We start from the raw sequence: 24,731 nt of genomic DNA, 5'->3' as shown, positions 1-24,731 counted from the left end.
CTCTAAATTTTGAATTTTTAAAATAACTTTTATATCCACATGAAAAAAGTTTTTTAAAACTTAAGATAACGGGCTGTTCAGTGACAATTCAGTCTTTTAATGGAATGTGCCTTACAGTGACCTTTTAAGTCAAGATTTATGTCGAATTTACGAAAAATTCGTTGCGCCTGCGTGGGTAGACATGGACGTGTGAATTTTAGCAGTAATTTTTGTGAGTAATTTGGTACTACTTTAAAGTGTAAAGCTTGGAAAAGCAGGTATGTTTAGATATTTCAATATCTCTGTATTGCATTGATGCCTAAAACGGACAAACCCGACGGAAAGCGTCGACAATCTTCTGATGGGAATATCCCAAAACCATCAATAAAGACTGTGAAAATGGCGGACACTACTTTAGATGATATGGTGGACAAAATAACTGTCATTGCGGAGGCCGTCCAAAAACTGCAAGTAGGTCAACAATCCCTTGCAATCCATGGTTGAAAGTAAATTAGATAAATTCAAAAATGACTTTATAGCTAGTATAGACGAGAAATTTAAGGCAATAAAGGCAGATATTGACCTTGAACTTGGAGTCCACAAAGTCGACATAGATAAACTGGCACAAACAATTGACTCTATTGTTATGCGTACCAAAAGGCTTGAAAACAGAGATCGAGTTCAGGATATAGATCGATCACGTTCTACCAATGTCAACGAGGATGTGTTGTGTCATATCCAGAGCTTAGAAAAAACACAGAAAGACATTGAAAAAACAATGCCTGATTTGCAGTGTCGTAGTATGCGCGACAACCTCCTGTTTTTTGGCCTGGCTTGAGTTCATAAAAAACGGTAATGATCCCCTTGAACTGCAAGAATTGAATCTTTTTACCTTGATGTATGCAGATGACATGGTCTGTTTTGCTGAATCTGTACAAGAACTACAACAAATGTTGAATACTTTGTATGATTATGCTTCGAAATGGGACCTGACCATTAATTTTGATAAAACTTAAATTGTTGTTTTTAGAAATAGGGGGAAAGTGCATGATAATGAAAAGTGGCATATACATAATGAGCAAATAGAAGTTGTAGACGAATTTATTATTATTGAACTACAATGGAAATTTTAATGTAACTCAAAAACAATTGACCTGTCAAGGTAGAAAAGCAATGTTCTGGCTAAAATCTAAGGTTAGTCAATTGAGTTTAAATACTGAAACAATGTTCTCACTTTTTGATACATATGTCAGTAGCATACTGAACTATGGTTGTGAAGTTTGGGAAAGCCACAATGCATGTGATATTGAGAAGATACATTTAGAATTCATTAAGAATGTTTTATATGTTCGAAAAAACACAAATACGTCTATGATATATTTCAAAACAGGTAGACTGCCTATGAAGACTATACGACTTTTCCGAATTTTTAAATTTTGGTTCAAAATATTACAAAGTAAGAACTGTATTTTGAGATCATGTTATGAGAAACTGTTAGAGGAAATTGAACAACCAATGAACAAGATCACGAACTGGGCTTCTAATATTAAAGATAAATTATTCGAAATTGGTCTAGAATATATGTGGACGGACCAAGAAAGAATTAGTTTTAACAGCCATTTCTCAATTATAAAGCAAAGAATTATTGACAATTATGTACAAAATCTCCTTGCTGATATCAATAGTTCATCTAGATGTATGTTATTTAAGTACATTATTGACCACTTCACACTGCAATATTATTTGGTAAAACCTATTCCATCAAAATCAAATTAGCAAGATAAGATTGTCATCACATAATATAGCTATTGAAAGTGGACGCCATAGAAATATTTTGCGCGAAAACCGAATATGTGAAGTCTGTAGTTCTGAAATTGAAGACGAATTCCATTTTGTTTTAAAGTTTCCACGATACAAGGGTTTACGAGTAAAATATATTAAAAAATTCTACTGGGAAAAACCATCCTTGTTTATACATTTGTTATGTGCACATAATGTTAAGGACCTTTGTAATTTGGGAAAGTATTTGTACCATGCTTTTAACTTACGTAATGAATGTCATACTGCTTTATAAACAAATTTTAAAAAATGGTTTGTACATTCTCCATCATCATAATACTGATTGTAGAATTATTATGCTGACTGTTAAAAAAAATACCCGCGCTATGCTTTACTGTTTACATGTTATAAATTTACATTGTATACAATAAGATATATGTCTTACGTAATAAAGTGAATTGAATGTCCATTTGACTCGACATTTAATGGCGTCGATTTAATTATTTTTCAGTTACCTTTACGTTTTTTTCCTGCGTCTTCCAGTTTCTTTATAGTGACCATTATGTTTTTATAGTTATTGATGAACTTGAGTGTTACATGAGAATTAATTATTTCTACTGTAATTTTAAGGCTGTTCTATTTGTGAAGACATACACTCACTGTAGTAATTAGAACAGGCCTGCATTTAATTTGTTTAAGAAGCGTTATTTATAAAGCATTTAATTAGCTCGAGGTCATTTAAGTTCATTTAAATTCTTCTTTGAAGCTTTTATTGAACTCGGATGGACTTCATATCATATATAATTATAAGCATAGGGTCTATTAAGTTAACTTATTTTATTTTTTTTTAATTAGAATAAGTTAAGTTTAAGTATAAAGATCTAGAATAAGTAAACTAAGTTTAAAAAAAGAATAGAATAATAAGTTAACTTAAGTCCATCCGAGTTCAATAAAAGTTTCAAAGAAGAATTTAGATGAACTAAAATAACCTCGAGTTAATTAAATGCTTTATAAATAACCATTCTTAAACAAGTTAAATGCAGGCCTGTTCTAATTACTGAAGTGAGTGTGTGTCTTCACAAATAGAACTGCCTTTCGATTACAGTAGAAATAATTAATTAGCTTACAGATCCTTCCGTGCAAATACAGAAAATGTCAATCTGTCTCTAATAGCACTGTCGCACCTGTCGAGACGTCAGCCAATACGGACTAATTGTGACAGATCTCTTGACCGATTACTACGCACTGATGTATTCATACGCTTGCGCAGTCTAAATTAATTGAACACAATTTGTGCATGTAGTTCATAAACTTTATTTGTGCCATCAGGGAATGTTCTGGAGTCCAATTGTTGTGTAAATTGTGTATAAATTTTTTTTTACAAAAACTGAAAAAAAACTTTTGATTTGAATAAATTTTTTGAAGTTTCTTTCTACTTTAAAAGTTATGCATCGATTTTTTGGATGGATAATATTTTTTAAAAAAGAATCAGGGAAAAGTCTAGAGAAGTAAACACATAAACGATTCTCAAACACATGTTCTTATTGTCATCTCCCTCGGGAGATGACACATTAAGATTGTATGCCGGAAGTGAAGTCCTAGTGTAAGCCTCCCTCTCACAGAAATCCTTGAATATTTTTTTTAATATCGGTAAAATCAATCAAAAGCAGTCTGTGATTAGTGTACAACATGTACAATAAGAAGGAAAAATCACTTTTATAGGTACATGTATTAATAAATATATAGGTAAACACATAAAAATGTAACGTAGGTAAAGGTCTTCTTTCGAAACACATGTTAATCTTTGGATTGCTCTTGCTTATGATAAATTCCTGTCAGCTTAGTTTTCTGTTTGCTGAATAAGTCATTTGGGAATGTTAATAATCCATATATATTCAACAAAAACTGTATTTAATGACGTTTTCTCAGATCCGTTATAAAAATCTTTAACCATAGAATAATGCATATCCTACAGAAGCTGATCACCTTTATCGAGTCCATGTTCCGAGTCATTTTTAGAAAAAAAAACAATATTGGAAAATTAAAACAAATATTTCAATCAATATCATAAGAATAAATTGCTTTAAAGTCAAAGTCTAAAGTAATATATAAAACGAAAATCATTGTAAATTTTCTATTGATTTAAAGGTCAAATGTACAAAATATTATGTCTTATTCGGAAAATACTCTTCTTTCGTTCATTAAGAGCTTTACTTTATATTCAGAATATATGCTTGATTAGGAAAAGGGTTGATAAGATGCATGATAAATGACACAAGATACACGATACGTAAAATTTTCCAGAATAAAGAGGCACAATGTTTTTCTCAATATCTATGTCAAATGCCTTCTGTTTAAAAAAAATATTCTAAATTGTAACAATCTATGACCTATTTGAAAAATTTCGTATGCACAGGTCATTGGGTTTTATTATCAAATAAGTAAATGGTTGAATCAACGTAATAATATATTCGCTCCTACATTATTAAACTTCGGGCATATTATTTGTGTTTGTGATAAAAATCATCATCTAATTTTAGATCATAAACGCAGCATAAACGGTTATTCTTATTATACAAAAATGAAAAAAAAATCTCCTTTGAAGCCAATAGAAATTCAAACATTAGTACATTTTGATTATAGTCTTACTGTTAGTACTTTCCAAGACAAAGACAAAAAAGTTTTGCAATTGTCTATACCGTACGCTGTACCAAACATATCATAAGAACATTCTTAAATTTGAATCATACGTTTTATTATATGATTGAATGATTTCCATCTCTCTGATTGGCTGAGATCAAACTATGTTAGAAAAATACTACTTTGTATTGACCTGCACGTGACATAAACGGATTTATTTTTACATTGATCTAAAAATAGATCGGGAAATTCCAAATTGATACAAATTGTTTTGGAAAGCTATTTAAACGACTATGACTTTTTTTTTTTTACATGTGAACACAACATAAGCGAATATATTTTTTCGGATTAGGGTGGTAAGACGGGATGCAGGACCACCCTCCAACACTTTTACTGAACAACAATTTTTGCTTTTTGGCAGTCAGTTTTCCCTAATAATACTCCTTTCTTTAAAAATCTATACTATAAAAAAGACTGACAATATATATATATATATATATATATATATATATATATATATATATATATATATATATATATATATATATATATATATATATATATATATATATATATATATATATATATATATATATTATGGTAACTAAAATTGATAAAAAAAAAAAAAAAACATTTCAAATTGAACGACTGTTAGGTTTATCTATATTTTAAGTCTTCTCTCTTGTATTTGGCTAGGACTTAATTAAATGCAAACAAGTAATGAGCTGTATCATTTTATCAGTGAATCATATAATAAAACAATTATTGCTGTTTTTTTCGGTCAATATAATGATTTAGCCATCTTCGAAGAAATATTCACCTCGCCCTTCTTAAATTTGAATCATACGTTATATATATATCATAGGAAGTTCTCCTTGTAACGTGATATAAAATAATTTATAATTCATTGATGTGTTCAGAGGTCGAATGTTTCTTTCTGGTATAATTAGAAAGTAAAGAAAATACAAAGAACGAAATCAAGTAAATAAGGAAACACGGAGATAGAAACAAATGAAATTTCTTAAAATCATAAAAAGAAAATCTTAGTACAAGGTTCTGTATTAGTCTTTTTACAAACTAGTATTGTCGTCTACACATGTTTTCTGTTAACATTCATAATGGTAAGAATGCGTAAATAAGAGGAATTTAATTGAACGGAACTAACAAATGATGAACTATTTGGAATGTAGTGGGACACTATTGATTGATATCAATGATTGAAAAGTGAACAAAACCCAATAAATACACATAGAACACATCTTGTCCATTAATTGTACTGGACAATTCATTTCGGGACTTATCACATCATTAAGGTTTGAGGATAGCGACTTTTATTAGTTTATATGATTTGTATTTTTTCATTATATTTTCTTTCTTGGACAAAGCATGCCATATATGTTGCTTATTTACGAATTTAACTAAACATATTGTATGTGCACTAAAAAAGCGGGCTTCATATTATAGCGGATTTGTCGTGGACATTAATGCGCTAATTCATGAATACAGCTTCATCTTTATTTATAAATACAATGCATGGTACGATAATGCATAGCGCTAATTAATTATTACATCAAGAACTCCATATTTAGTGATTCCGCTAAATTTTAAAAACGCCAAATTTAGTACAAGTACAGTATATGAAAAGAATCATTGTTTGCTTGTTAATTTGTTGCTTTAAATCCCTCTCAACAATTTTTCATTCATATGCACACGCCACCATCTGACGACGTAGAGCTACAAATTCAAATATTTTCTCTGAAATCAGGACAGTTGAAAAGTAAATGATTTTTTTCGTTGTACCACTTTCTACGCGGGACCTCTGTTTTAACAGTCGTCCGAAATATCGGCTTTCACGCCCAGCAGTGGAATTCCAACCCGTGACGTAAGGGTCAACTCATTCCTCCGCGACTTTAGAGTAAATATTTTACCACTGGACCACGCGGGCTACTAAAACAATAACTGTAAAATTAGCCAATAGATAAAGAAAGAAAAGAACTCTATCAGGATATAAATAACTCCATTGTAACTTTTTCGAGAAGAAAAAAAAGAGGGCACTGATATAGGCAATTTTTTAGAAAAAAAAATTCCGTAGAATACAAACATATGCTGATAGAAAGAAAGTAAACTTTTGTTTGACTTTTTTTTCTCTTGGGTAAATTTCACGTTTAAATGCCTCGAAACAAAAATGAGTTTATACGGAAAAAGGTTTTTTGAAGGTACTTCTCTTTTAAATCTTCATATTGAGAGGATATATAGAAGATAAGTGCATGCACATGTAGAAGATATTCTCAATTTACCATTTAATACTATTACATATACCAGATAGGAATCGGAAGGTTGCACAGATTGCGAATTAAAGCTGTAATATATTGAAACAACAAACAGAATTCCAGCTCAAAAGTTTATAAAACAATATAATTCAGGGACAGAGCAATCACGGTCCTCCACACATCAAAGGTGGGATCAGGTGTCATGTAGGAATGAGCATCCCCTGCCGACCGGTCATATCCAGCGTGTGTTCCTTGTCATGATCAGGAAATAACGGGAAAATCTGTCGTAAATTCAGAGTGTAAATAATGGCTAACAATCAGTATGAAAAACCTCAATCAGCATTTGATTCACTCATTAACTGTATTTGCTGACAAAGAATAAGAAATTATTTATTTTGGAGTTACTCCCTCTATGCAACCACAAATGACCTTATCTTCTTTTATTTTGTAAAATTGTACTACCCTCTACCCCATTCCCAGTAAATTTATATTTAATCGCCCAGTTTAACCTTTAGAACAGTCGGTCTTGTGGCGCATTGGTTAGAGAGTCTGCTCTAAAGTCACGAAATAAGGATTTGATTCTTACATCGCCCACTTTGGAACATGAGGACGGTTCCTTGTGATGAGACCGTATAACCCGAGGTTCCGTGTCACAGTATGTGCTCGCACGGAAAAGATTCCACACTGCTCAATGGCCTTGAATGCCGAGCATAGGACATAATTTGCCGCTTTCAAACATCAAATTATGGCCTCTACGTATGGGTGAAAAATTATCGAGAGTGAAGGTAAACAACATATAAACAAAACGTTTAGAGTCTATAATGTATTTTTGTAGGATGGGTCCAAAGCATCTCTTCATAGCTTTGGTAAGTTTAGCATATTCAGTGTATGGACAAGTGGGAGAAAACAACCAAATGCCAGGCTTACCAAACGTAAACGACATCATGATAGAAGACGTCCAAAAAATACAACGACGACAAGAACAGCTTAGACAACAGGATCAACAAATAATTGATCAACAACAAAGACAACAAATACAACAAAGACAACAGGATGAACAACTAAGGCAGCAACAACAAGCACAACAAATGCAACAAAGACAACAGGATGAACAAATAAGACAGCAACAACAAGTTCAACAAATACAACAGGAACAGCAAATGGTGCAGCAACAACAAATACAAAAATTAACGCAGGATCAACGAATAATGCAGCAACAACAAGCAGAAGCGCAACAACAGATTATAGATCAGCAGAGAGAGCTTCAGGAACAACAAATTGCTCAGCAACAAATCGTGGAAGGACAACAGCGAAGAGATCAACAGCGTCTGATAGAGCAACAACTGATTAATCAACGTAGAGAGCAAAGAGGCTCAAATGTACTACCAACAGACACACCGATAACAGCAGGAAACATACAGGTAAAAAAAATGTACTACCAACAGACACACCGATAACCGCAGGTAACTTACAGGTAAAAATGTACTACCAACAGACACACCGATAACAGCAGGAAACTTACAGGTAAAAATGTACTACCAACAGACACACCGATAACTGCAGGAAACTTACAGGTAAAAATGTACTACCAACAGACACACCGATAACAGAAGGAAACATATAGGTAAAAATGTACTACCAACAGACACACCGATAACAGCAGGAAACATATAGGTAAAAATTTACTATCAACAGACACACCGATATCAGCAAGAAACTTACAGGTAAAAATGTACTACCAACAGACACACCGATATCAGCAGGAAACTTACAGGTAAAAATTTACTACCAACAGACACACCGATATCAGCAGGAAACTTACAGGTAAAAATTTACTACAAACAGACACACCGATAACTGCAGGAAACTTACAGGTATCAGCAACAGACACACCGAAACATTATAGGTAAAAATTTACTACCAACAGACACACCGATATCAGCAGGAAACATTAAGGTAAAAATGTACTACCATCAGGAACACCGATATCAGCAGGAAACATTAAGGTAAAAATGTACTACCATCAGGAACACCGATATCAGCAGGAAACATTAAGGTAAAAATGTACTACCAACAGACAGACCAATAACAACAGTATACATTTAGGTAAGATTGTATACTTATAAAAGCAGGTAATATACATGTAAGAATACATAGGCTGCTAAAAACAATAATTGCAAAAAATTCAATATTGGAAAAATATCATTTTAATCAAATCCTCTTTTTCAAAATGAAAATGAAATTCCAACCGTTGTGATAAGCGGACAGGTATAATAAGTGTGAACTATTTCAAAGAGAACACATTCACCTCTGATAAACTTATTATATTTTGACAGGTGGTTTATAATGACGAGCTGAGGAACATGATGAGGACGTATGACATCACAGTGGAGGAGATCAGGAAGATGCTGGAGATGTACGCAAGAGGGGGGAGTGCAACCATTACCAAGACCCGGAGGAATCCCGACACAGGGGCTCAGGAGGTAAATATATGTTATTATAACAGTAACTTGATCCGAAGGGTCGTATCACGTGGAGTTGACAGGCGCGGATCACAACGTCACGTGATTGCGTAAAATCAGCAGTAAAATTGAGTGATACACATTAGGTATAAAATAAACTTATTTACGCTTAACAAGTTAAGAAGACAGAATTTAATTTAGGATTTTTATGATTTGCTTACTATTAATTACAATCATTTCAAAGTACATGTAGTAATATATTTTCTGGTGTGTACATTAAATATATTGCGACAAACGTAAAACATTAGTTTTTAAACATTGATCAACGGATGTTACACGAGCTGAAAATATGCATAAAAAGAAATGTAAAAGAGTATTTTATATTATTAATCTTATCGTAGAGTATAGTTTTACCTCTTTTTAAAACGTTCAAAAACATATTTCCCAACTGCTAAAAGTATATTTTCATATTACTCAAAAATAATCCAGGAATTATCTAGGTTGAGGCTAAAGATAAGAAATTAACCCTAAGATTTAAAGATCCAAACAATAATAAAACGTTCAAATAAGTGAATGCACACATGAGTGTTATCATTATTACATATTAAGCAAACAAGCAGTTTAACTTATCAATTATTACTTTAATCATAATTTATATTTCTCCGACAGGTAGTCACTTTAGACTTTGAGCAGTTTACAAATCGACCTGGAGGCACGCAGGTTCCTATAATAACCCCTGACGCCGGTCCACTCCCCGGGGGACAACCAGAACCATTATTAAAACCAGGAGATGGTCCTGACGTCACCAGCCCAGCAGAACCGAGGCTGGAGCAGCTAATGGACGCGGAATCATTTCTGAAGCAGAAGATCATGGATCTCGATGCTCAATTACTAGCTCTAGACAGTGCTTACAGAAATGGTAATTTGTTTTAAAAAGAAAAGAGAGAAAGAGAGGGAGACTGCGAGAGAGAGAGACATAGAGAGACAGACAGACAGACAGACAGACAGAGAGAGAGAGAGAGAGAGAGAGAGAGAGAGAGAAAGTTAAACTAGAACGAGCAACCGATCACGAATAAAATGTTTTTTTTTCATTATTAGTATAAACCTCTAAATTATAATTAACATTAATCAAAAATAAATACGATGATTTATTTCTTTGAAAAAAAAAACAATTTTGTAAACATTACAAAATAAAAAGTTTGAGAAATTGTGATGTATAAAAAAGTAGTAAGATCTTTCTTTAAGACTTATATTCTTATACTTTAAACAGGGCAGCTGACGAGAATGACCAGAAACGAGAACGCCATCACAAACAGACAGGAGCGACGAGAGGCAGAGAGAGACCTCAGGACGATCCAGCAGGAAATCAGCCGGATGACACCTCAAGGCCGGAGAGTACTGCCGCCAAGAGAGGTCCCGGGACCTGATGGACCTATAGGCCCAATGGAAGGAAATTTGCGACCCACAGATCGGCCGGGGGATAGGGATTTTGGCCCTCGACAGCCTGGGAATGATATCAGCCGAATGCGACCGTTTCAAGAAACTGCATTCCCAGGCGATGGACCCTCTAGAAGAATGGAAAACAATATTCGTCGTATTGAGGAAGAAAACAGACGTTTATTAATGCGCCTTCGGGATCTGCAACGAAGAAGTTTAATGAATGAACCTACCCGAAGAGAATTGGGAAATTCAATGCGAAATGATTTGGATTCGGATCGCTTTGCTACCGGGCGCCCGCCATACGGATTGCTTCGAGAAGAACTCTTGAGAATACGAGCCAGGGAAATGGACATTTTAAGACGTTTGAGATTGTTATCATCAAGATACTCTCAGCTGGTAAACAGAGGTCGATTACCGATCTCGAGTAGCAGTCTGACCAGGCGGCCGACGTTAAACAGACGGATTACTTTTAATGGCGGAGGACCTTCTTTCAATGGTCGACGCACGTTATCTGGAAGTGTTAATGGCGGTATGATACAAGATCCTCGAATGCGTGTTATGTAAACAAACCTTTATCCACGGACCGGAATAAGTTCATGACATTCTTCATTTCACCTCAACTCTGTATACATGTATAGCTTAGCAAGCCATTTGTTGCAAATAAAATACCTGCAATCTAGTCTTTGTTCTGCTACACGATTCCTAGAACTGCGCAATTAAAATTAACAACTTTTTTCCTTTTGAAAAAAAAATATTTGCTAAACACAAACGTTATTCGTCACTAGTTTTAAATACATACATGAATTTCCTATTATAAACAAAAGATAAAAATCATTTCATTATTATATAAAACATTAAAAAAATATCATAAAGCATGCACGATGGGTCCTAATATATATTTATTAAGATCTTGTTATTTAGTTCAAAATTGGATAAACAAATGCAAAATAAAGCTTAAAGATTTATTTGATTGGTTGTTACATGTATCAACTCTTTCAGCTTTCCTAGGAATTTATCTTGTGACCGCCTCAATCTTTTTCCCCACAATATTGCGCCCACAATATGCGATAAAAATGCAAATGAAAAATGCTTTGTATGTTTTTTCTCAAGAACAACAGAGATTGTTCAAATTTATTCAGAAGCATTTTCAGGTAGAGGAAAGTAAATCTACCCCAACAATGACATCAACTGAAGCACCAGACGGTCAAAAGAATATATCATAAAAAGGAACAATTCTAGGAAACTATATGCATTGACACGTATTACCGATATCGGTTTGAAAAAATGAAGTGTGCAAACAGTTGGATTCGAACCAGGACACTCAAATTTTATGATAAGAGTATGTGGACCATTCTTCTGAGCTATATTGATCCTGGAAACCTATGTCTTAAACAAAGACCTATATGATAGAAATAGGTTTTCGCAATATTGTATTTTTGTTAACGAATTTCGACCCTAGGGCAGGAGTGCCCTTAAAATAAGTCTTTTTATTCCTTAAAACAAAAATATCAAAGATTCGTATTTTCAAAAAGTGACAAGCCTGCCCTGAAGGAATTCTAAGCCATCAAATTCACCAAAAATCAATGATTAAACGAACAAAAATGCTGCTTTGACGAACTTTGATGGTTAGTTGTAAAATTGAAATAAAGAAAAATTGCGTTGAAATGCATTTAAAAAAAAATTAGACAATAATACGATGAAAAACAACTGAAGAACTGACTTCAAATGTGACTTTCTCCGGAAATTGATTCTACCCTATACATGTACATATAGGTCAAATCTTTTGTAATAAAGAATACCTCTTTTTCTTTTCAAATACAAGAAAGTCATGATAAGCCATTTTTTTTATTACGAAGCATTTCGAATTTTATTGAGTTTGTTGAAATCCCTGTAACTTCAACTTACCTGTCAGTACCCAGCTCATAAAAAATTATCAAATTAAGGGCTAGCTCTTATATGAAAGTAAAAGGTTGGAAGACGTTAACATCACACTTACGCAAGAGTTTACCATTTATTTTTACATAAATAACAAATTAAGGAAAATTGATGTTCGAAAAGCACCAAATTTTCTCCTTTGTCTTGACTTTATTGTCTGAAGTACATAATTCAGATTCGTTTTGTAACAATTAACTGGTTTTAACATTTTGATGCAAACTATAAATTTTTTTCTGCAGAAAATAAACCTCTACAATGGAATATGTAATATTACAATATTTTATATACGGAATTGATATTGTGCATGATGACAATATTAATAATGTAATTTTGCTTTCATTTAGAATTTAAGTAGTTCTTGTACTGCAAATATGTATAGGAACGACTAAAATTTATTAATGTTCTTTTTTAATGATATTGTAATAATAAATAACAATATTATAACAAAAATTCCCGGCATCAAAGTTGCAGCTCATATTGCTTTAAATTAATTCAAATGCAAATTTTGTGGGATGAATTTCTGCCTTAAAAGAAAATCCTTTTCCCACAAAAAACCCCCAAACATCATCCTGAATTTTGACCTGACCGTTTTCTAAATGTCGAAAAGAGACAGTACATAAGATTAAAGAGTAATTTTGAAAAATTACTTGCAGCTCATTCGTTAAATGAATGAGCGAAAATCTCCAAAAGAAAATTACAAAGATTTGTTATGTTTGGAAATACTGTTAATTGGTATTATTTGAGGAAAATTTGAAAGCAAAATTTCCACACACATACACAAAATGTATATTCATCGACTCCTGTTTATTTGCTTATTATATACGGCTCATTGTTAAATTTATTCAAAACTGTTGATTGAAAGCATTTGATGGAAATTTGAAAGCAAAATTTCCACAAAAATAATATACCGACTCCTGTTTACTTACTAAATATATACGGCTCATTTTTTTATTTAAAACTGTTGATTGATATCATGTGAAGGGAATTTGAAAACAAAAACCCCAGAGACACATACAATAAAAAGTCAAAGGCTCAGTTTTCCGACGGTACTGAACAATTATTTCCAGGGATATATCATTCAATTCAGGTAAGATAACATTGACTACAATTTTCTCATTGTTTCTAAATCTTAAAATATTTTCTTTTCTATAAGCTCATGAAGAATGAAACTGAATAGAAATTTATTCTTAAAAGATCTTAAATCCTCTCTTTTTTAACAAACGATGCGCGAATAAGAAAAAAAAATGACATTTGGAGTTCATATGGTGTCCGGATAGGGCCTTTACTAAAAGCTCAACAACGCGTTCTTCAAACCCGCCGTCACGCTAACACACAACTTGCTGTCACAACATTGAACAACACTCTGTTTTGCTAATATAAGTTCCATCAACAGGCTGACACGCTAACACAGAACATGGTGTCACGCTAAAAGAGTTTGCTCAACACACTGTTGTGCTAACACAATATACTGTCGCGCTTACACACAACATGCTGTCACGCGAACAAGAGTTCGCACAACACGCCGTCGCGCGAACTCGCATTGAATCAGCACAAAGGCCTGTATTGCTAACTTGTGTTATTGTGACATCTTGTTTTTTGTTAGAACAACAGCGTATTGTGCGAACTCGTGTTAGCGTGATCAACAGCATGTTGTGTGTTAGGGCGAAAGCGTGTTATGCAAACTCGTGTTAGAGTAACAGCGTATTTTTCAATCTTCTGATTGCGCGACGTCGTGTTTTTCTAAACCCACTGTTGAGCTTTAGCAAATGGCCCTATCCGAACACTTTAAGATTTAGCATGTTTTATGCAAGAACAATTCTAAAACAAAACAATAAAGAAAAAGCAACAATTTTTGAATATCCGTGTTTTGTCCCCTGCTTTAGCGAAAGCGAGGGGACATTTAATCTCATTCGTCTGTCTGTCTCTCCGTCTGTTCGTCAGTCTGTCCAGCTGTCCGTCCGTCACATAAACTTTAACCTTGCCTATAACTTTTGATTAAGTGGAGCTATGGCTTTCATGCTTCACATGTGTAATCCTTCTGACAAGACCTTTCTTTGGGTACCTCAAATTTGACCTTTTGATCTTGCCCTTGGAGTTTGACCAACTTTTACACAAACATTCAGAACTTTTACTTTGACCATAAGTTTTGAACTGTAGACACTAGGACTTTCATATTTCATTTATGCATTTTTTGTGGCAAGATCTTCATTGGTTGACAAGCACTCTGACCTTTTGACCTGGACCTTGGAGATTTCCGTCTTTATGAAAATCTTTAACCTTGGCCATAACTCTTGAACGGTAAAAACTAGGACTTTCGTACTTCACATATGTAATTCTTGTGAAAAGACATTTCATCTGATACAAAGAACTTTGACCCTTTGACCTTGACTTTAGAGTTGACCTTGACCTACTTGATCATTAATTTTGAAGGGTCAGGGCCATTGAGCATTTATACTTAACACATTTAATCCTTGTGGCTGAACCTTTCATTGGATAGAACTTTGACCCTTTGAACTTGACTTAAGAGTTTGACCTACTTTTTAAATACTTTAACCTTGGCCAAAACTTTTGAATTGTAGATATCAGGACTTTTATATTTCACATTTGTATTATTTGTGGTAAGATCTATCATTTGAAACCAACGACTTTGACCTTTTGATCCTAACCTTGGAAATTTCGTAGTTATAAAATAAAATTTAACCTTGGAATTTTTAATGGTAAGGGCTAGGGCAATTAAAACTTTTGAAGAGGTGATGCTACAAATTTCGTATTTTACAGTTGTATTTTTTGTGAGAAGACCGTATTTCAGGTATAAATATACTTAATTTGCATCTAAAGAAAGATACCGAAAGCAGGTAACTATAATTCTTTGAATTTGCATGTTTTCTGGCTATGCTTTTTTCGCTTTTTCTTAGATCATTTTTATATTCGCAAAATATAAAACACACAGATATTATGTCAGCATAATATGACATAAAAACATTATCATTTTTCAAACAAAAAAATATCATTAATCGTAAAAAAATCACTTTTAAACGCAAAAAACTTTACAAATCTACCCCATTTCGCAAAGGTTCCAACACGCGAAAAAAGGATATACGGTATTGAAGGTCATCATTTCTTTTTCTCTTCACCAATCAAATTATTTTGTCATTAAATCAACCTAACATTCAGTTAAAATTTTTAATTCGTCTTGTTTAAATTGACTTTTGAGTTTGAGTACTGTTCAGTATATTGTATTCCTATTCAGATTGAATAATTATCGATTCCTGAATTATGTCTATAAAATCCTCATTAAAAATTTTTATTATTCGATATATAAAATGTGTATTATGCCCGTTTAATAAAACATAAATTGAAAAAAGGAAACATTACTTGTGTTGAAAGGTAATCCTCCAATTATTTTATATTTGTATGAATAAAAAAAAGAGAGTCAATTGGCCTATATGATTTTAATGACTAAATGATGTTTAGCATCCAACTCTGTCTATAAAATGAATATCAAAAGTAAATCAACATATTCTCTTCATCATATTTGATGTTGTATCTGATAAATATCTACGGAGAAATATCTCATGTTTGTGAAAAAAATTCTACCATAATATTCTATACGTTTACTTTTATTATTTTTTAAATTGATTTTAACTGCGGAATGTTTGTTGTTTTCAGAATGAACAGAAGAGCAGTTCTTACAATTTTATTGATGATATCATGCACGGTTAATGGCCAAATTGGACGAAACGTCCAAATGCCGGACATTATGTTAAAGACAACACAAATGGATAGACAACTGCAGCAACATGGTTCAACTGTACAGCCATTTGCTGACGTGATTAAAGTAGGAAATTTCCAAGTAGGTAAAGCCAAGTAATCAAAAGAATAAGATAGCATTTTCTAACTTTTCAAAACAGGTAGTTTTTAACTAACAAACGGATCGAAATAGCAAATGAGATGCAATAATTTAACAAAATCACAAATTCACAAATAATTTCATCAAATTAGCGGATAATCGAATAAAAACAAGTACATGTAACATGCAGGTAACGGTCTAACTGATGGATTGCCCAGTAGCAATAAGTAACTCTCGAATAGACCACTGAAAATAAGTAACAAACAGGTTACTTTCTAAGTAATGAATAGACCAATAACAAAAAGCAACATACAGATTACTCGCTATTTAATGGATCGACAATTAACAATACGTTATATACAAGCTAAAAATGACTAACGGATCGATTAATATGTTTATAGATTTTGACTTTTACTAGGCCTATCGTAAATTGACTTCACTTTCTTCATCACTTCTATTATTGTGTATATAATTTCTAACGTCCTAACGTCGCATTATGGGAGGGAAAATCTCGAGAGGGACGTTAAACAATACAAAATACAATCATACAGTGTTAAGAAATTGATACACTGTAATTAGTCGCTGTGAACGCGGATCTGTGTACAACTATGTTGAAAGTTTTCTCTAGAAGACACCTCTAAGGTAGCTTAATGCATATGGAAACTTAAACATTTTTTAAGCCCCCCCCCCCTAAAATAGCTTAATCTTACCTCAGCTGAGGAAAAGAGGAGCAATTTTTGCAACAAACATTTGTTTTAAAATTCCTTATTCAGAGGTAGTCGTTAATGAGGAACTCAGGAACCTGATGAAAACGTACGATATCGCAACGGAAGAAATCAGACAGATGCTGAAAAAATACGCACAAGGAGAAGAAGCCACCATAACTAAAACGAGACACAATGATATCGGAGCTCAAGAGGTAAATTAGGGTCATACAAATAAACCAAATAAAGCTTATGGAATAAGGTATCCAAAAAATGTCTTAATAGTTCCTAACGGACTATTACAAGGAGCGCCGACTAGTAGACTATTGCAAGGAGCGCTGACTAGTAGACTATTGCAAGGAATGCTGACTATTTGACTGTTGCAAGGAACGCTGACTAATGGACTATTACAAGGAACACTGACTAGTAAGTTATTGTAAGGAGCGCTGACTAGTAGACTATTGCAAGGAACGCTGACTATTGGATTATTGATAGAAACGTTGACGTTTACAATTGACGCCTTACTTTTAAACTAGGATGAAAAGCTAAAAGGTGTAAAAGCATCATTTACAAATTATCATTTATATTAATATACATATATTATAGGGTTACTGAACTTGTATTAGTGAATACAAGTTGGCTTGCGAGTGCAACTGTACAGCCAAAGAGTGCCAATATTCACCAATTTAAGTTCAATAACTCCTTTATTATATACATGTAATACACACAATAGACTGAAACGTATGTCACACACAAGACTGACACGTATGTCAAACACAATACACACAGTTAAGACTGACATGTATATCAAACACTATACATTTACCAGCCCAAATTTACAATCAGGTTGAATTATCAAGAAATTTAATTCTCAAAACTTTTTCAAAACGAAAACAATTTGAAACATAAATATTGCAACATAGGTAAGGGAGGTTGACTATTGAAAAATTAAAGTCATCATTTTTGTCATAAAGCTTGTTTGATTGGTTACCATTAAGTATTATTGTAGTAAAATATTCAATTATGATACAGATGTGTTAGACTATGTGGCATCTTTAATTTTAGGCTAGCCCACTTGAATTGATTGTGTCCAAAATTATTGGTAATGGGTATTACGCAATTAATATATCTAAATGTCAGGTAAAATACCACAGTAAGTGTTCTTCACATGCAAAATATTGAATAAAACCGGCTTCATATGAATATGACTTTTAAATGAAACAGTTCTGCAATTCAGCCATTCAATAACTTTTGATACCTTTAAACGAATGTTTTCATAAATAACTAAAAGCACAATTTATTTCTATAGAGATAAATATGCTTTATATTCAATACGAGGGCCGTTCAAAAATTACGCGGACTGTGCTATTATTTAATCTTACAGACGTCATATAGTTATGAAAGAAGAAGGTATGGTTTTAGCTTTATTGTGCCCTAAAAATGTAATATCATCAAAAAGTTTTGAAACTGTCTTAAATATTAGTTAAGTTTATGACTTTGATAAATCAGGAAAGAATATGGCTAAAAGGATTACCATTCTGCAAATATGACGTCATAAATTTGATGCATGTCTGTATTTTATTACAGAAAAAGCCTCAAATAAGCCAATTTCAAGGGTAATTTTCGTTTAGAAAATAGTGTTCACAGCCGTCGCCTACGTTAATTATTTGATATTTCGTGCAAAATTCAATAAACAATCACATATCTCAAGATCAGGCGATGCCTGTGGACAATGTTATCTGAAAGAAAATTCCATTGAAAATTGGTGTCTTCTGCAACTTTTAAAGAAAATACGGGAAAATACACGTTAATGAATTCATAATTAGCATTTAAAAACACATGTGAGAAAAATGACTAGTATGATTTTTCTGCATTGAATTTAAATTATTTAAAAAGCATAAGCTTTCAACTTTTACACCAGTTTCATTTTTTAGAAATTCACAGGGCAAAATTTGTTTGAAAACCACAGAAATATGTATCTTTAAGATTCAAATAAATTTTGGGCAAAATATCTGTATCTTAGAAAAATTCTGCGAAAATTATCGGTATGTTGATATTGCTGATGGAGAGGTACGGAGCATGACAAAAAAAAAATTGAAGCAAAAGCATGCGGAGTCCAAACTTTAACTAATCAGTTTTCTAAAATTGGCGATACTTATCAACAATTTTCTCAGATATATCTTTAAATTGATCTATAATCATGTATTTAGATTTTTTTGACATGATATTTTAAGTACTAACAAAAATATAGTGATTTTTCTCCGATGCAATTGTCGTCAAAACGACTGTGAAAATGACGTCTCCTGAATTGACGGCGCACCACGCTTTTGTTGAATTATGTGTAATGCTCGAGATATCGCCAACATAGATCCAAAATATGCATAATAAAACATGTTTAAAACTTTTTATTCGTGACATTCGACCACAAATAGCAAAATGAAATTTTAGACCGTTAGTCTTCTGTAAAAAGCTCTACGGGAGGACGGGAAGAAGATTATCGACGAAAACTTTATCCGGACTGTAAAGACCGTGATTGAGAGTCACCAATATCACACTATATCTCATAAATACCTGCAGTTTTTGTCTTTAAAACAAAAAAAGAATATTCTTTACTTGTTTCGTAGATTTTGTGTTGAGTAGATAAGGTAGCTCACACTGTACAGGTACTCTTGGAAAATGTTGAGAAAATGAAAGCTCAATCATATTTTATATTGACTGTGACGTCGAAGATTTTGCTGCTCCGTGACTCAATGATATGTCCTGATAAATCACTCAAAATTGATACCAATTCACAACATTTTGATATGAAATTTTAAATGCCATATAAGTAATAATTCTTTTAAATTATGTGTTACATTTGGCCCTATAATGTCGTCAAATATTTTTTCTGTGCAACAAGTCAGTGTAAGTTTTGAAGGGCCCTCGTATATTTGTTATCTCATCCATTTTATTCCATTTTTGAAATACACAGTCAAATTCAGACTGAATTTATCAATAATTTAAAAAAGTACTAGAATGCCTAGTGACATTAAATGTACGATTTTCTAGATTAAACATTTCGTCCTTTTTCATCTTAATATATAATAATAAACTAGTGTTTATAAAAAGCCGCTTAACTTTATTGTTAATTGAGAGACATTTAATCTATGGTTATATGTATACTTCTGACAGGTAATTACACTTGATTTGGAGAACTTCATAACAAAAAGCCGACCGAGGAGTGCAGTAATAAACAACAAAGCCTCTCCCTTTCCCGGGGAATCTACCCAGAGATCAATGATGTCTGACGTCAGAACTGACGTCATAAGATCTGCAAAACCAAGACAAAGGCAACAAATAGACACAAGAACATTCCTTCTTGAGTGGTTAAGATACCGCCAAGCCCTCCTTCAAGCTAGTCTCAATGCATACCGAAACGATATTTAATAAAACAAAATGTACATGAATATTGTATAATGATATTTTGTCTTGAAGTTCGTAAAATTCAAACTTAGAATTTGAAAATCAAAATTTAAAGCCGTTTGATGTATTATAGAGTGAAAATACAAACAAAGAAGATATATCTTTGCAAGACTTAATTATTTTTTTTTAAATATTAAACAAACATTCGTTTTAATTTACAAAACCAATAGTTTCTCAGATTTCATGTTGTAAGATAGTTTGCTATTGACTTACGAAGTTGCTCTTTTTATTGTGGAGTAGAGTAGAATCCTACAAGGGGACAAGAGAGTCGGCTCTTTGGAAGTGATTATACATGTATAAACCTAGGCTCTGTATGTGCTCGCAGAAATGAGATCCCTCGCTGTTCACTGACCGTGCGTGCCATAGTCTTGAACTTAATTTGTTCTTCTCCACCGGCAATTAGTAGTGTCTAGGTTAGTCAAAAGATCTCGAAGGGAACGCTAAACAAACTAACAAATATACATACAAAATATGTCTTTTATCAGGTAAAAATATATTCCGAGATATAGGTGTTTTCTTAACGCCACAACTATGAAAATTTTGAGAATTTGTATTGAGCAAGAGCTAGTAAAAGAACAATTATGCTCTAGGTTATTCCAAACCTTAGTCCAATTTCTGAAAGCGGATCCACAACACATAAAGCAATCAAGATTTGATTTTTGCAAAAGTCCATTCAAATCGTGTAAAGAAAGAGAAGAGCAAATAAAGACCTCCGAATCATCACAGCTCGTATCAGGTACCATGAAAAAGTAACCATCTGCCACCTGGTCACAATCGCCCAGTGTTTATTGTCAGGATCGGGAAATAACGCAAAAATCCGTCGACAGTTTAGAGTTTAACAAGATTTTTTGTGAAACACTATGCGCCCGGCGACAAAGTTCTAAAAATTCTATTTTAAGCAGATATGTCACAGTCAATGTCAAAAGGTTATTGACCTTGTTGCCATTTGATTGAACTTAATTCTTGGAGTATGCACATTAAATACGAAGTCTCTATCTCCTATGGTTCAAATGTTATGGACAAAGTTCAAAAAATCTATCTTTTAGAAAAAAGGTCACAGCCAAGGTAGCAGGGTCAATGAACTTGGTGCTATTTAAACTGTTTGATCAGTGAAGTATGTCTACCGAATATGAAGTCTCTGTCTCTCAAGGTTAAAAAGTTATTACGAAGGTTAAAGTTGGCGACAGACAGATAAACAGAAAAACAGGACAAAAACAATATACGCCCCGGATCGATAGATTAACTGAACATTTTCAATGAACAAAGTATGTCAGTATCTGACTAAAAGGGGCGAGGAAATAAATTAAAAGACGAAGTCAATATGTTCTCAGACTTTCTGTACACCATGACCTATACATGTATCTTGCTAAAGCATTTTAAAAGGAAATACGATGCATAAAAAATCGTTTATCTGGAAATATTGAAAGAATATCAAAACTATAATCCAGAATATTTACATTCAGTGTACTTTTCTTTATGTTATTCATTTAAAAGCCACGACGTTCAAATCTCTGTAACACATGCAAAGCTTGTCACCGCGCGTTAGAATACACAGTAGGAACTAAATGCATTTTTCAATACTCTAGGAACACCAAAATGAACATTTTTTTGATATAATTTCAAAAAAAAAAAAATTTACCCTGTTGAATTAACGTAAAAATGCAACAAATGTGCGTTGATGATTTGTCACTTTTTTCTTCGCAATGCTCGTTTGCGATGTTTAACTTTGCAACTTTACAAACAGCTCCTAGATCTATAAAGCATACCAGTTTTGAAGGGCGCTAAATTAACATTAAAGATTACCAAAATAATAATCAATTATAAGAGGAAAAATTATAAAATGTAAAAAAAAAAAGGTACGACGAGAACAATTGTTAGACAAAATGATGTTTAATAAGTGATTAATAAACTAATTAATAATAATTAATAAACTAAACTATTCAAATATACAGGGATAGTACTTTTAAGACATTTTTGACGCTATTTTTTGACGTTACATCGGCCTTAAAGGCAGAGATTTTTTACCGGGTGGTAAATTCCAGGTGCGGGAGGGGCTTATTTTGTACAGGTGTGAATGCCTTGCGGGCTAGCAGTCTACCCGTTGTCATCTGTCCCCTAATCCATATACGAGGGTTGGTCCAAAAGTTATGTCACAACGTTGATAAAATTGCTGCAAATCGACGTAAAGCAACAAAATTAAACATGATAAAAGCTTTATTTAATTTAAATCAGACCTGAAAAATTCAAAAGAATATAATGTATACTTTTTAAAATATCCGATTTTAAAAACTTTATGTGTGTTATAACGTCATATGGATTTTTCAATGTTTTTTAGAGAATTTTTAATTTTTTTTTCTTGTAGTAAAATTAAGGTTTTTTTGACAACGTAAATTATATTCACCTATTTATTTTTCAGTGACCAATATTTGCTGAAACCATCTATTAAGATGTCTCTTATCTACATTCTTTATTCTGTAAGTCTGATTGATTAACGAAAATGTCGCTAGTGATGATTCCCATATTTTGAAGCAAAAATACATTACAACTCGTGGAGCCTTTTTCCCCATTTCGACAATCCCTTTGTTCAATTTAACAGAGTAAAACAACAATATTCATGCACACAAATACCAAATATTAAAATAAAGATTATTTTAGATGTTTGTGTATGTGTTAATTTAAAAAAATCTCGTAACAACAGAGTGATATATCCCAAACTTTATGTGTGTTGTGGATTTTGAGAGAATTTTTAATTAGTTATATTGATTTATTTTTGAATATTTGAAACCGTATCAACCCATTCAAAAAGTATTATATCAAACTATAAATTCAAATATTAAAATAAAGATTATTTTAGATGTTTGTGTATGTGTTAATTAAAATAAAAATCCTGTAACAACCAAATACAACTTGATCCATTCATCCCTAAGATCCAATCTTTTTAATGAAAAGAAAGCCGTGTAAACTACATTTCATTTTTTAAAAATATAGGTTTATCGTAATCATAATAAGGCTTTATCATCCACCATAAAAGCCCCGTGGGGATCCGGGTTAGAATAGGTCCTCAGTACCCCCCTTGCTTGTCGTAAAAGGCGACTAAATGGGGCGGTCTTTCGGATGAGACCGTATAAACCGAGGCCCAGTGTCACAGCAGGTGTGGCACGATAAAGATCCCTCCCTGCTCAAAGGCCATAAGTGCCGAGCATAGGCCTAAATTTGCAGCCCTTCACCGGCAATGGTGACGTCTCCATAACAGTGAAATATTCTGGAGAGGGACGTTAAACAGTATACAATCAATCAATCAATCCACCATAAAACATGCTAAAAAGAGTTGTTTGTAAATTCTTATGTTGATTTAAATTGAAAATATAAGTGTCCCATGATTAAAAAAAATATAAATATTTTTAAATTTAATTACTTCAAACAACGGAACTTTATCAATAACATTTCCCCTGGGATTTACATATACCCATTAGCATTTGTCTTTAAGTGTGCGCCGCTGATACAAAAATGTTGATTTTAAATTGAAGTAAATAGATTTCTATTGAATCGAATGAAATGAAACTTTAAACATCAACAAAACAAATATTTTTACACAGGATATTGAGCTTATTCAAAATTTCTTCAAAGTATGACCGGTATAATGAAGATTGTCATCATCCACGAACTTTTCGACAAACCCTCGTATATGTTCTTTATCATGATATCGTAATACTAAATTACAAAAATATAACATATTTTTCCAACATTAAAGTTGCAGTTCATATTGCTTTAAATTTATTTACATGCATATTTTGTGGAATGAATTTCTGTTGTAAAAAAATCCTTTTCACACAAAAAAATCCTCAGATTAGGTATATTAGACGGAATTTTAATTTGATCGTTTTCTAAATGAAAAAAAAGACATTACATAAGATTAAATAGGAATTTTGAAAAATTACACGCAGGTCATTCGTTAAACGAATGAGCGAAAAACTGGAATTGTGGAATTAATTAGATATAAAAAAAAAGTAAAAAGATTTGTTATGCTTGGGAAAAACTGTTGATTGATATCATCTGATGGACATTTGGAAAAAAAATTTCCACACACACACAAAATATATATCCCCGACTCCTGTATATTGCCTTACTTTATACGGCTCATTTTTGGATTTATTTAAATTTGCTAATTGATATTTGATGTAATTTTAAAAAAAAATTCCCAGAGACACAC

At 32.7% G+C, this 24,731-nt stretch overlaps 2 protein-coding genes across 2 annotated transcripts; both read left to right on the top strand.

Moving 5' to 3' along the window:
* The first annotated feature begins 5,670 nt into the window (after window positions 1-5,670).
* Window positions 5,671-11,249, top strand: LOC134229697 (transcription factor SPT20 homolog). The gene is made up of 5 exons (XM_062711464.1): window positions 5,671-5,711; window positions 7,504-8,089; window positions 9,005-9,151; window positions 9,800-10,049; window positions 10,401-11,249. Exons 2-5 carry the CDS (start codon window positions 7,505-7,507, stop codon window positions 11,132-11,134), a joined length of 1,716 nt encoding a protein of 571 aa, XP_062567448.1. The 5' UTR covers window positions 5,671-5,711; window position 7,504; the 3' UTR covers window positions 11,135-11,249.
* A 2,261-nt stretch (window positions 11,250-13,510) lies between these two features.
* On the top strand, window positions 13,511-20,505 carry LOC134229695 (uncharacterized). Its single transcript, XM_062711463.1, has 4 exons — window positions 13,511-13,592; window positions 16,175-16,362; window positions 17,135-17,274; window positions 20,231-20,505. The coding sequence occupies exons 2-4, from the start codon at window positions 16,176-16,178 to the stop codon at window positions 20,483-20,485; spliced, it is 582 nt and encodes a 193-aa protein (XP_062567447.1). The 5' UTR covers window positions 13,511-13,592; window position 16,175; the 3' UTR covers window positions 20,486-20,505.
* The last annotated feature ends 4,226 nt before the right edge of the window (window positions 20,506-24,731 follow it).

The sequence above is a fragment of the Saccostrea cucullata genome, unplaced genomic scaffold (assembly GCF_032062105.1).
Source record: "Saccostrea cucullata isolate Sc308-1 unplaced genomic scaffold, CSIRO_AGI_Scuc_v1 ctg208, whole genome shotgun sequence".
NCBI classification, from domain to species: domain Eukaryota; kingdom Metazoa; phylum Mollusca; class Bivalvia; order Ostreida; family Ostreidae; genus Saccostrea; species Saccostrea cuccullata.
This window is presented reverse-complemented; position numbering and strand designations above follow the sequence as displayed.